General features: G+C 37.3%; 2 protein-coding genes across 4 annotated transcripts in view; both read right to left on the bottom strand.

Annotated features, from left to right (window-relative positions):
* Positions 1-983: 983 nt before the first annotated feature.
* On the bottom strand, positions 984-3925 carry LOC107687237 (single-pass membrane and coiled-coil domain-containing protein 3-like). Of its 2 annotated transcripts, XM_016484483.1 has the most exons (3): positions 3916-3925; positions 3542-3598; positions 984-1792 (listed from the first exon to the last, which is right to left on the bottom strand). In XM_016484483.1, the coding sequence occupies exon 3, from the start codon at positions 1772-1774 to the stop codon at positions 1124-1126; it is 651 nt and encodes a 216-aa protein (XP_016339969.1). In that variant the 5' UTR covers positions 1775-1792; positions 3542-3598; positions 3916-3925; the 3' UTR covers positions 984-1123. The 2 variants fall into 2 exon arrangements, with proteins under 2 accessions (XP_016339969.1, XP_016339970.1); XM_016484484.1 differs by lacking the exon at positions 3916-3925 and having other exon boundaries at positions 984-1800; positions 3545-3588.
* A 2485-nt stretch (positions 3926-6410) lies between these two features.
* Positions 6411-12923, bottom strand: part of prdm12a (PR domain containing 12a) — a 6793-nt gene continuing 280 nt past the window's right edge. The window contains exons 2-6 of one of the 2 annotated variants that reach the window (XM_016484524.1): positions 12753-12904; positions 9997-10187; positions 9687-9842; positions 8295-8406; positions 6411-7033 (exon numbers count right to left, since the gene is read on the bottom strand). In XM_016484524.1, the coding sequence (XP_016340010.1) occupies positions 6645-7033; positions 8295-8406; positions 9687-9842; positions 9997-10187; positions 12753-12904 (1000 nt within the window). In that variant the 3' untranslated portion in view covers positions 6411-6644. The remainder of the gene's footprint in view (positions 7034-8294; positions 8407-9686; positions 9843-9996; positions 10188-12752; positions 12905-12923) is intronic. The other variant, XM_016484525.1, reaches the window with a different exon arrangement.

Here is a 12923-nt window from a genome sequence, read left to right as displayed (position 1 = left end):
GTGTGTGTGTGTGTGTGTCTGTGTGTGTCTGTGTGTGTGTGTGTTGTTATTGTATTATAATTCTATGTATTCTTGTATGTGGCAGCCCTTGTGTCCAAGACAAATTTCCTTAGGGACAAATAAAGTAATCCTAATCCTAACTGGAATATTATTAATTGTAGATAGACTGCATTCTTTAATTGAAAGTAGCTCACATTTAGACAATAAAAAAAAAAAAAAAAGACAAAGCTTTAGAGACTTTTTCAGTGAGCGGTTACTGTTAGCATAAAGTGTCCTGATGGCATTATACAAATTTAAAAAATCCCCAAAACCAAATTTTTGAAGACAACGAAAAATGAAAGCGTGCTCCACTGTGTCTAATGCCTTTGTAGACATCTAAAAAAATATTTAAAAAAATTCCTCTGAAATCAAATCAGAATAGTCAAGGATGTGTTTTAGTCAGGTATTTGATGCTATAGAAACAGGAGTGTGACGTCATGATTGACAGCTTCAGAGCGAAGTAGTCCCCGAGGCACCAGCGCACTTCTTTCGGGAGGAGATTGTAGCTTCAGCTTTAATTTCCACATTTCAATAACTGAAGAAGAGAAATCATGTGGTTGTGACACACTCAAAATATTCTTCTTTAATAAACAAGACAATGTTTGAAATCATGGGACTTGTGATTTATTTCCAACTGATTCTGAGCATTTTTCCTCCATTTCACAAGTCAAACAATGCCGTCCGTCTCCATTCCATGTATTTCTGCATGCATTTAAAGCAGCACTATGTAAATTTGGCACTCTAGCGGTTAATAAACAGAACTGCACACATCCCGCGTAAGAACATTCCAACCGGATCTACTTCTCTAAGTTTATGTCTATGATGTCTCTGGCGATTCACGCAGGTCTGTGTTACTCCGCAGCGGTGACCAGGCTACAATAGTCCGAATATAAGTACTTATTATAAGTGTTTGGAAGATTAATTCATGATGTACTCGCTCATTATATACATTTAGCAAATTACAGCAAATATTTGTGTCAGACTGAAAGAAATGGGTATTCTGTAACTGGAAAGATTAATATAGATAAAACAGCAACCTATGACTTGCTAAAGTTTAAGGTCAGATATAAATGTGGAAGTGAATTCACTCCAAGAATTCAAGCATAACCGTGACTTTGTATATGGCCTTCTGGTATTCTTTAGATGCTGGCCTGAATACTGCCAAAGCCTGGTCGTACTCTGCCAGAGCCGTGTCGAGTTTACGTTGCTCAATATACCCTACAATGGCTGAAACAATCACATCAACTGCCAACCCAATCACAATGGAGGCACATATCCCACTTGCAATTTTACAATATATAGATGTTACGGTTTTCAAAATAATTTTTTTTTTAATTAGATACGCCACTAAAACTCCGGCTGAAATCTGGCAAACTAATGTAATAGCAGCTTTATCAACAGCTGGAATTTTGTTGAAGTCTTTGAGAGACATATGTTGTAGTTTCTCATACAAGGTAGGTCCCAGCTTCTTCTTCATCTTCTCGTCAACCTCCTCAACATTTGCTAGAATCTGATTCACACGTTCAATCATCACATCACAGTTCTCCTTGACAGTGGCTTTCTCGTTCAGGGTGATCGGGCTGAAGGATGAATGCAAGTGCTTATTGACAATCTCAGTGAGACTGTTGGTGGCTTCGAAGTTGTCTTTCATCAGATCAATAAGCTCTTGACTTCTGCGGATAATCTTCTCCCTTTTTTCAGGATTTCCACGGAGGAACAAATCACTCAAAGCCATTTTCCTTTATGTTAGGGTCTTGAAACAAGACAGAAACAATTACATGAGAAAACTGGAATTACACAAACAGATTCAAATGACAGACATGCGCAAGTTGAAGTACAATGTATTGTGTGTGTGCTAGTTTTTTGTGTTTGTTTATGTGTGTGTGTGTCTCTTTAATAGGTTCACTTCAACGCTGCGAAGCGGTCGCTATGGGAACACATTCGGTGTGACGAATGTCTGAACCCTTATACCATCACACCATTGTATTGGCCAGTTTTTGTTTGTTTTTGTTTTGTAGGCAGTTTACTGGGAACAGGGATTTAGTTAGAGTGGGGTTTTGTTTTGTTTTATTCTTTTCTTTGATTTAGCTCCGCTCAAGTCCTGTTCCCTGGTCCTTAATCACACTATTACCGTTGTGTAGCGCTTTTCGCCACATTTTGCCAGGGTTATAATACCTGGGGTTTATTTATTTATTTTGTATTATAATGCCTCTTATACCCCTAACTGCCTCGGAGACGACAGAACATGTTCACACATCAGAAGAGCGCTATGTGGACCCGGTTGTCTTTGTTAATGATGATTTACAGCCTACCCCAGAAGCTTGTAATTCGATTTCTTTCGGTTGTGAACTGTACGACGATGATGTGCTCTGATTCTGAGGACCTAATGGGTGAATTGTGCAGTTCTCTCCCTCCAAGCAGACAGGAAAAACGCACTTCCCCGTCTTATAGCGAGTTTTTAGACGTGATTACTAGCGCTGCAGGCAAGCTGGGGTTGGAACTGGACAGCTAACCGATGCAAAAACGGGCCAAGTTGAAACTGGTTCTGATTTTTGACTAGCCGTGCCCCAGCCAGCCCTGTAGGCTTCTCCCCTTCTTCCAAGACCTCCACCAAGATGATTTCAAGATCTTGGAAGCAACTGTTTTCAATGCACATTACTAATCCCGCTGCCGCTGACTTCGCAACTCTCTCGCAGCCCATCTCGTGCCGAATTCAGCTCCTGGCTCTTATCCGCTTGAGCAGACTCTTTGATTGGTCTTCCAGCTATTTTCAGGTACGTGAAGGCGTTATGGTATATCGTTCCCATAGCAACCGCTATTGCAGCGTAGAAGTGAACCTATGAAAGGGAACATCTCGGTTACGTATGTATGTATGAGACTCTGCGATGCCGGCCGTTCCCATACCTTCGATAGCCGTTCCTTGGTCTTAAAAAATGATGAAATTGTGTGCAGCACGGTGATATGAGCATACATGACGTATTCTCGGAGCGGTGCTAGGCACTATTGGCCAATAAAATGGTGTGATGGTATTAGGGCTTCAGACATTCATCACACTGAAGGTGGTCCCATAGCGAGCGCTTCGCAGCGTCTCGTTTCCTTTTCAGGGAACCAAGGTTACATACAAAACTGAAACATTCTCAACACAACATGTACACTTGCCAGACAGCAGTAAACATTTCTAATCTGCTTCTCAGTGCCAGACTTGTAATACTAGAACTAGATGCCGCTTGTGGCGCATGTTAATGGGTTTCAGCAAATCAGTGCTGAGTCATCATAACTCTATCACATATTAACAGTTTAAAAGAGAAGATTACAATAAGGAAATAAATGAACACTGAGAATGAGATTGACTGCACACATAATATAGCCTATAAGGTGTAGAGCAGAGTCAATGAATATGTGCAGTCTCGCTTCAATAATGCACAATAAACACACTGGTGGAATCAACAGCAAACACATCAAGTAACTAAGACAGATACAGCAGCTGAGTGAATGAACTTACATTTTCTCAGGAAGCTGCACAAGCAGGTAAACACAGGAGAGGCTCCTCAGTGAACTGCTGGAACTGGAATGATCTAGAAAGCGGCTCCCAGAGTGATGTAGTGATGTAGTGATGTGATGTTGCCTAGCAACACCGAGAGCAGCATCTCTGATTGGTCAGCTCTCCCTGACGAACACGATCCAGTCTGGAACTGATACCGAAAGCAGCTTTCCTCTTGCTATGCGACAGCCTCTCCCAGGAGCTGACATGGGGTAAAATTCCCCTCAGTCTGACAAAGCAATTTGCTTTATGCATTTACAGCAAAATCAGAGTACATGAAAAAGAATATAATCAATAATTATAAATTATAAAATTTTAATAGCCTATTTGAAAACTTGAGGTAGCCTAATTTTTAAATATAAAGTCATACTTTTTTTACTCAACCAACTAGTTTGAATACATTCGCTGTAAAAACAAAGGATTTGATGTTCAGAACAGAGAAACTGCAGTAATTAAGCCATGCCCCCGAGCGCATTTTACCCCACAGAAAAGAAAAAAAAAAGTCATTCTGAAAATAAATTTTTCTTAAATAACACTTACTCTCTATCTACAGGGCTTACTACTTTCATGTCATATAGAACTGTTTTGTTCTACAAAACCAACCTTTAAAACATTTTTTCTCTAATAGCTGAAAATTAGATAATTTACTGTGAAATCTGTTTTCTCTCAGGTACAGCACCAGTGTAAGCTTCATGGTGAATATTTCTACATTACAGAGCCCCTCCTAATAAACTAAATGCTGCTATCTGAACCTGTGTCATCAGTGTCATCACACTATTTATACATAGTACAGCATCTCAGCTGAAAACCATTGACACAGAGATGTTAAAAAATCGGTCCCACTAGCTCTAATGGTTCATGAGTTGATGGTAAAAGAGTAAAACTGGTCCGCAAAACTTTTAACTCGATAGTTACATTAACACATAGTGTGTTGTTGCTCACTAGCACTTCACTTAATAGCACTTAAATAGGATTGCACAAATGTTTTGAGTATTGTGAAATTATCAGGTTTTACAGCGTGTAATAAAGTAATGCAGTGGCGTTATAATGAAATTAAACATGCACTAGCATCTAAATTTATGTTATGAAATCAAACAATTAGATATAGCTTATGGAACAATAGTTGAAACAGAGCAAGTCTTGTAGATCTTACTTGTAGATCTCAGGCTTCTGGAGTGGATGTAGATTTGTAAGAATGAGTGGAAGTAGGAGAGTGCTGAGCCTGTGGCTGTTCTGCTCACTGGGGTTCCTCAGGGATCAGTTCTTGGACCGCTCCTCTTCTCCATATACACTATATCACTGTTGATGAACCTAACTGGATGGTGAAATCAGTCAGAGTGGTAGGGAAGAAGCTCAGTCTTTGCCAGATTGAGCTGTAGGTGATGTTCTTTCATCCAGACTGTTATTATTTTACTAAGTGAGAAACGCTGGCGATCGAACTGTCCGAATTAATCACACTGAAACGAACCGATTCAATCAGTTCTGTCATCACTTGAAAGTGGATCAGCATGGGAATTTTGCTTCATATTTCCCATACAGTGCAATCAGTCATTTGTTTCAACTGTTTTATTTACAATAGACAAAAAATACAAACATATATACACATCTTAACACTGATTTATGTGATTGCCTGATCCACCGAATATCCATCAGGCCACACATCTGCATCCAGTGTTTGCAGATCAACATCTTTCACAAACATCTCAACGTTATACTCGTGATGTTTATTCATCAGGATCACTGCTGCAGACCTAAAGAGACAGAACATGGTTTGGTGTTTTGTCTTTGTGCCTTTAAAGCTTGAACTGACTCTTTATGCACAATTGTCACTGAATTGCAGTAAAGTCTATTTTATATTAAAGAGCCGGTAGAAACATGATTTCGTGACTGAAACATGATTTTATGACTGATTTTTGTCATTTTACAATATAAATATCTAAACATTCTTAAAATCAAGACACAATTAGCCTACTTTAGAAGTGAAATATACAGTACGTCTTGTTTTAAGTGAGTTAAGTGAGTTTATGATTAAAATAAGAACAAATATCTGCCAGAAGAATCAACTGAATTCAAATGGGAAACAAATCTTGCTTTAAGGATGTTTAGATACTGAAAATTAGTCAGAGCAGAGAAAACTTACAGCATTCAATCTTGCACACACTGCAGAAAATTAATATCTCCTTAAGTGTTTTTGTCTTGTTTTCTAAACATCCTTAAAATCAAGATGCATTTATTTGAGATGCAAAAACTTGTGAAGTTTTCTTTTCTGAGAAACTGAACAAAATGAAGTGATTTATGATTAAAACAAGAACAAATATCTGACACTGGAATGAAAACATGTTTTTCCTTTTTCTGAGATTGATTATATTTGTAAACATAAATTTGCCTCATTTTGATCAGTTTCTCCTAAAACAAGACATGTTATTTTGCTTCTTAAGTAAATGTATCTTGATTTATGAATCTGTGTTCAGTGTTTGTCTGCAAGAACAAATATCTGACACTGGAATGAAAACATGTTTTTCCTTTTTCTGAGATTGATTATATTTGTAAACATAAATTTGCCTCATTTTGATCAGTTTCTCCTAAAACAAGACTTATGTTATTTTGCTTCTTAAGTAGATGTATCTTGATTTATGAATCTGTGTTCAGTGTTTGTCTGCATTGGAAAACAAGACAAAGAATAATAATGAGCAGCAACAGCAGTTTTTGCAGTGTGATCAGATACAGTAAACGTTATTAAAAGGTACTAAAGATCTGTTTTCAAACTTTGAAGTGTTGCTAATGCAAGACATTTACATTTAGAGACCACACTGAATTGAGTTCCATTCAATTTTCTTTACTTGGTCTTAATAAAACCTGTTTGTGTGTGTTTTGTGCCATGTTTGATTTGTGGTGTGCATCCAGTGATCATTCGTTCACTCTCACAAAACATCTCCATCATCATCATCATCCTCCTCCTCCAGTCTGTGGTTTCTCTCACAGTTCCAGCCGTGGCTCTTATTGCCGCAGGTTTGTGCTGATTAAAGTGCGTGTTCCTGGACTCGATCCGTCTGCGTCTGCGCTCTCAGAGCACCATGGTGGGGACGTGGCGCAGCAGTGCAGGGTGGGGAGCGGGCCGAGGCTCCGGGTTCGATCCTGCGGGTCTGTGTCGCGCACTCTTCTGATGCGCGCGCAGGCCGGCCAGCTGCGAGTAGGCGCTCTGGCAGACGGTGCACTTGTAAGGCCGCTCGCCGGTGTGCAGACGCACGTGGTTGCGCAGCGTGGAGGACTGGCTGAAGCGGCGGCTGCAGAAGCGGCACACGAAGGGCTTGTCCAGTGTGTGGATGCGCATGTGCGAGCGCAGGTTGCTGCGGGAGTTGAAGCCGCGGTGGCAGATGACGCAGCGCATGCGACACGAGGAGGAAGAGGAGGACAGCGAGGAAGACGCAGCGTCGCATACGTGAGAGTCGTCTGCTGTGAAGGACAGAGAAAATGTTTGCATGTTAACTTTAATGCAGTTTAGTAGTAACATAAAAATAGATAAATGGAGGCACTTAACTGCCAGAAAATGGTTTGTCTCAAAGAGCAGAGTAAATATTATGTTAAAATATTATGTTTTATTTTACATTTATTTGCGAAAAATTACAAGAAAAAAATAGTCATGGAAAATAATAAAATCTTAACTCATTAAAACTAATTAAATTTCAAAAAGTCATGGAAATTAATAAAATCTCAAAAACTCATTAAAATCAATAAAATCTTGAAAAGTCATGGAAAATAATAAAATCTCAAAAATTAATAAAGTCTTAAAAAGTCACGGAAATTAATAAAATCTCAAAAACTCATGAAATTAATCAAATCTCGAGAAGTCATGGAAAATAATAAAATCTTAAAAATTAATAAAATCTTAAAAAGTCATGGAAATTAATCAAATCTCAAAAACTCATTAAAATTAATAACATTTAAAAAAAATCATGGAAAATAATCAAATCTCAAATTCATGGAAAAAAATAAAACCATAAAAAGCCATGAAAATGAATAAAATCTTGAAAAGTCGGGGAGAATAATAAAATCTCAAAAGTTTATAAAATCTTAAAAAATCATGGAAATTAATAAAATCTCAAAAACTCATTAAAATGAATAAAATCTTGAAAAATCATGGAAATTAATAAAATCTCAAAAACTCATAAAATCTTAAAAAGTCATGGAAAATAATAAAATCTCAAAAACTTGTGAAACTGAATAAAATCTAAAAAATTAATGGAAAAAAAATAAAACCATAAAAAGCCATTAAAATAAATAAAATCTGGAAAAGTCATGGAAAATAATAAAATCTCAAAAATCTATAAAATCTCAAAAATTCATGAAAAAATAAAACCATAAAATGCCATGAAATTGACTAAAATCTCAAAAAGTCATAGCAATTAATAAAATCTTGAAAAGTCATTAAAATAAATTAAATCTTGAAAGGTACGTGTAGTTTGTGCTTTATATGGGACATGAATTATGAAGCATGGCATGAAAGCAGCCAAAATAACATCTGAACAGATATTGTTCTTAAAACACTGGAGAGCAATCCCATCATGCACCACTAGAGGGCACACGTGTTCGTGTCTCTCACAGATGAGCATCTGCTCCACATTCCTTCCTCAAGCTCTTAAACTCAGACTAATTAAACTTAAAAGGGCATAATGAGTTTGATTGTTCTGAGGTTAAGCTGCAGGTGAACACGTACCGCTCCTCTTCTTCTGCTGCTCGTCCTCTGTCCCCGGAACGCCAGGAATTCCCAGGAAAGTGTTGTGGGAACTCCCATACCAAACCAGCAGCTCCTGATCCGGAGGAATAGTCTGGAAATACAAACACTCAGATGTCATTTTTAAGTAAACACGGACATTTACTGTCTTTTGAATATAATATATACATTTTGACAAAAATATGTTCTGAGAACGTTTTGTTAGCATTCACATTGTTATTATTTCTGAACGTTCTCCAAACAAAAAACATTAAAGAAATGTTGCATTTTATTATTTTGCAAGCATTATTGGAACATTACTTTTTAATGTTCTCTGAATCATCTGAAACTAGTACGTAACATTTAAAAAACAAAAACAAAACAACAACAAAAAAACGGTAAACTAAAATGTATCAGAAAAACATTCCATCAATTAAAGTAAATAATGCTTTTGTGCTAAAGTTTTGAGAATGTTATTAAAGACCTCAGCACTTTGAACAGATGTTGTATGAATGTTACTGGAAGAACGTTTGTTCATAACTTTGATTTTTTGCATTTGTCTAATTAAAAGCCGTTTTAGTCATGAATTTAATCATATTATAATATATAAAATATATCTATTCATTTTTTCCAGCTTTCACTGACATTTTTTTTACCAACATCATCCTAATCATAACTACCAAAAATTCATTCATTGTCAGGATTTTAAAGCCTTTAAATGTCAGTTTGACTATAATGTCACAAAAAATATTTTATTGTACCTAAGTGACATTTTAAAATTCCCATAAAAATTAAAATTTCTTGCAAATTTAACAGCCAAACCAAAAAAAGGGGGAAAAAACAATTATTTAGTGAAAATTATCCTCCTCATAATTTTATGTAATTGGGAAAATTACATAAAATGGTTTACATAAAATAGTTTGTCCAAACCTCCGGAGATCACAGTAAATATTATATGTGCTGTTTTATTTTTTGTTTATTTGAGGTGACATTATACATCATATTTTATAAATGTGATCATAATTTGTGATCTATCTGAGTCAGGGTTATTATTGTTAACTAACTAGCCACACACACACACACACACACACGCACAAAACTATTTTATTGTACCTAGAGTGAAATAGGTTTATGAAAAGGAATATTAAAATTCCAATAAAAACAAAGGCTGTTTTGTGACAATATTTCTTAATAATTTTATGTTATTGTTTTTTTTAATTTTTTGAAATACTAAAATATGGTTTATGTCCATATTAAATTTATTCAGATTTTAAATCCCATACATTTCCACGTGCTCTTAGTTTTGGACCTCTCTGTGTACAGTATATTGATGATGAGCACTGTATGACTGAGTTTCATCACTCATCATGAGACTTTATGAGGAAGGTGTCTGACCTCCAGGGTTTTGTAGAAGATGCTGCTACCGATCTGAACCACCTCCAGGTTTTGCTCCTGCTCGTTCCGGGCGCATTTAATGTAGGTCATCCAGCTGCGCTGGTCCTCCTGACTGGCATCGATGAAGCAGCGCACTGTGCCGTCCTCGTTAAACACCTGAACACACACACACACACATCTCTTCATTAAACCACTTCATTTGAACCAGTCCCATGAAGAATAATGAGCACACACACACACACACACACACACACACACACACACAGACACACACACAGACACACACACACTCTCTCTGTCACACACACACCTCCCACATGAGGTTATTGTTCTTCCGCAGGTCCACGTGCTCAGGGGACACGAGCCTCCCGGAGAACGGGCCCATCTCGGTCCCGGCTTTGATCCAGGTCTTGGAGAAAATCCCCAGACCTTCTCCAGGGACTGAACTCTGAGCGATGATGACCTCGCTGGGCAGAACCAGACTCGACAGCTTCTGCACCTCTGCAGGACACCGGCACCATGAATATCAATAAGCATCATCTGACATATTCAGCTTCTTTACTGGCAGAACTTTTAACATCCATCAATCTTTCCATTGCACAAAAGGTTCTTCAGATTATTCAAATGTTCTTCACACTAAGAAAAAATGGTTGGTAACACCTTATTTTAAGGTGTCCTTGTTACACATGTTACATGTACTTACTATTATAATAACAATAAATTATGCATATTTGCATGCAAGTAATCCTAAACCAAACCCTAATCCTAACCATATAGTAAGTGCATGTGGTTAATTAATATTACTCAGTACTTAAATGTATATAAATACACTGTAACAAGAACACCTTAAAATTAGTTTTTTAAGTGTGTAACATGTTAATAATATATAAAATTAATGATCAAATATATAATATAATCTGTTGGCCTATATAACAATAACCAGGTTATATCTTACTTTATTGCTCATGATAAGCATTAAAATACGATATAAGATGGTGATTGTTATATAGGCTGCTATATTAAATATACACAACAAGCAATATTAACATATTAAACGATCTTGTTTTTATAGACTTGCAAAAACATAAATGACACTTTTACTTTAATCGTGTGTAAACGAATTAATATTAAAACGCTCACGAATATAAATAGTTTTGCTTGTTTTAATTAAAACATTCTGGTCTTCTGTGATCTATTAATATCGCTTGTTATGCTGGTGTTAATTTAACATTTAATATGCACTTTTCAAATCATTTCAAAGAACACAATAGCGTTCATAAAAACAGTTTTGATTATTTAATTCGCTTAGTCGTCAAACAAACGCGATTTTATCGTTTCTAGCGGCAAAAAAGTGGCTCATCTTTGTAATGAGACTTTGGCAGACGCATCGAAACGAATGAATGAAATTAATGCCCTTTATTATTATTTTGGTCACGAAATATGACCTCTATTTAACCGGATTAAGTGCGTTAAATGTTGGGGAGGGAAACTGTAAAAGCGCATTGAAAGCCGCCTCAAAAGCGCCAAAGAAAGACGCTCGCATTTAACGTCAAAATCAAAGAATCGCGCATTTGTTGCGCACAAAACGCGACCAGAAGCGGCTGAGAAGAGGTGAAGAACCGCATTCGTTCCGCTTTCACTGACACTCGTTATTCTCCACTGACTCATTCCACATTCATTATCCTTTCAGCACGTTTGTAGCAATAAATGTGAGTGAATGAAGCGATGGCTTGTTTAAAAACACGCAGGAATTTCGCAAACAAAAAGATGGAAAGGCGATTAGCTGCTTGACATGCCGTGAATGAGGACAGAAAGAGCCGTTCACGGTGCGTTAATAAAGAGAAGCGGAGGTGCCAGCGCAGGAAAAGAGATCCGTGAATGCGGGATAAAGCTCCGAGAATGGGGATCTTTTCTTTGGCTTTCTCAGGTCAAGCACAAAGTTAACCAAATGAATTTAAAGCCGCTTCATTCAGTCCTCGGCGTTTACACACCCAACGCGCACCTTTCACCGCGTTAAACGGCTTCAATGGAGCGAAAGAAAAGAGACTAAATGCTGGAGAACAGCATCCTTCAAGGAGCTTGGGAAGAAATTCCCAGCAGACCAGAGAGAGTTTGTTCCCACTGACAGATCGCGCGGATCGTTCGTAAAACGAAGTTCAGGCGTTTTCCGACAAAACAAAAGTGCGATCGAAAAGTGCGGAATAGGCTACAACTGACATTTATTATTATTTGGCGTAATCCAACAACAAACCACAAACATTTCTCACAATACGAAACAAAACACACGACACCAAGTCAAAACCAGTCAATCGTTTTTCTTTTTCGCTCGAATTTAGCACAAAACGGGTTTCTCGCGAACGGGTTTAAATTCAATGCATTTAATTATCTCACATTTTACAACAATAAAACAAATCATCTAACTGCATACAAATGCAATTTCCGTCTCTGCATTTGAAACTCAACAAGAATATAATTCTACTATCATGAAAGCATATTTAAAACACTTAACAAATAATTTTTGTTTGCGATTTCAGCCACGCGATCCAAAACTAACAGATGGCTTGTGCAGATCAACACTTCGCTTTAAATTGATCGATATAGCCTATCATTGATAAATATAACATGTTGAAACTTTAAAAAACATAAACAGATAGGGTGTTTTTTAATAAGTTGATTTCGTATAATCGAGCGCTTCGCGAATTTCACAAATTCAGATAAATTGGGACACTTTTTACCATTAAGATGACTTGGGTAAACAAATGTCCCAGTTATCCTGAATTCATACTCTTCTTCACCCAGTTCAGACCTTACGAAAATTAACCATGGTTTTATTATTTATACATAGCCTATATATATATATATATATATATATATACATAATCTTTTTTTTTTTGGTGTGTTGATTACCATTTTTATAACCACAGTTTTACCACAAATGCATGGCTAAACTATGGTTAGTGCAGCAAAACCATGTGGTTGCCATAGTTTAACTATAGGTTTTCTGGTTTTATTTGTAGTAAAGCCATGGTTAATTGTGGTCTAACAGTAGAACTCAGCGATGTTTACCTCCGGGGAAGGACTGCGCCAGAGCCTCGGCGGTGAAGGCGGTCCTCTGCGGCTCCTCGCACGGATTCTCTCCCAGCACGTTCCTCCATCGGCCGTACAGAAAACTGTGCAGGATATCAGAGGTGATGATCTCACACAGCTGAGACCTGAACCTGGACTTCAGCCCGAGCG

The sequence above is a fragment of the Sinocyclocheilus anshuiensis genome, unplaced genomic scaffold (assembly GCF_001515605.1).
Source record: "Sinocyclocheilus anshuiensis isolate Anshui unplaced genomic scaffold, SAMN03320099.WGS_v1.1 scaffold745, whole genome shotgun sequence".
NCBI classification, from domain to species: domain Eukaryota; kingdom Metazoa; phylum Chordata; class Actinopteri; order Cypriniformes; family Cyprinidae; genus Sinocyclocheilus; species Sinocyclocheilus anshuiensis.
The sequence above is the reverse complement of the archived record's forward strand: the minus strand, read 5'-3'. Positions and strand labels throughout refer to the sequence as shown.

Bases quoted from the DNA above. Each gene is read 5' to 3' on its own strand.
- LOC107687237 (XM_016484483.1), bottom strand. From the start codon at position 1,774: ATGGCTTTGAGTGATTTGTTCCTCCGTGGAAATCCTGAAAAAAGGGAG.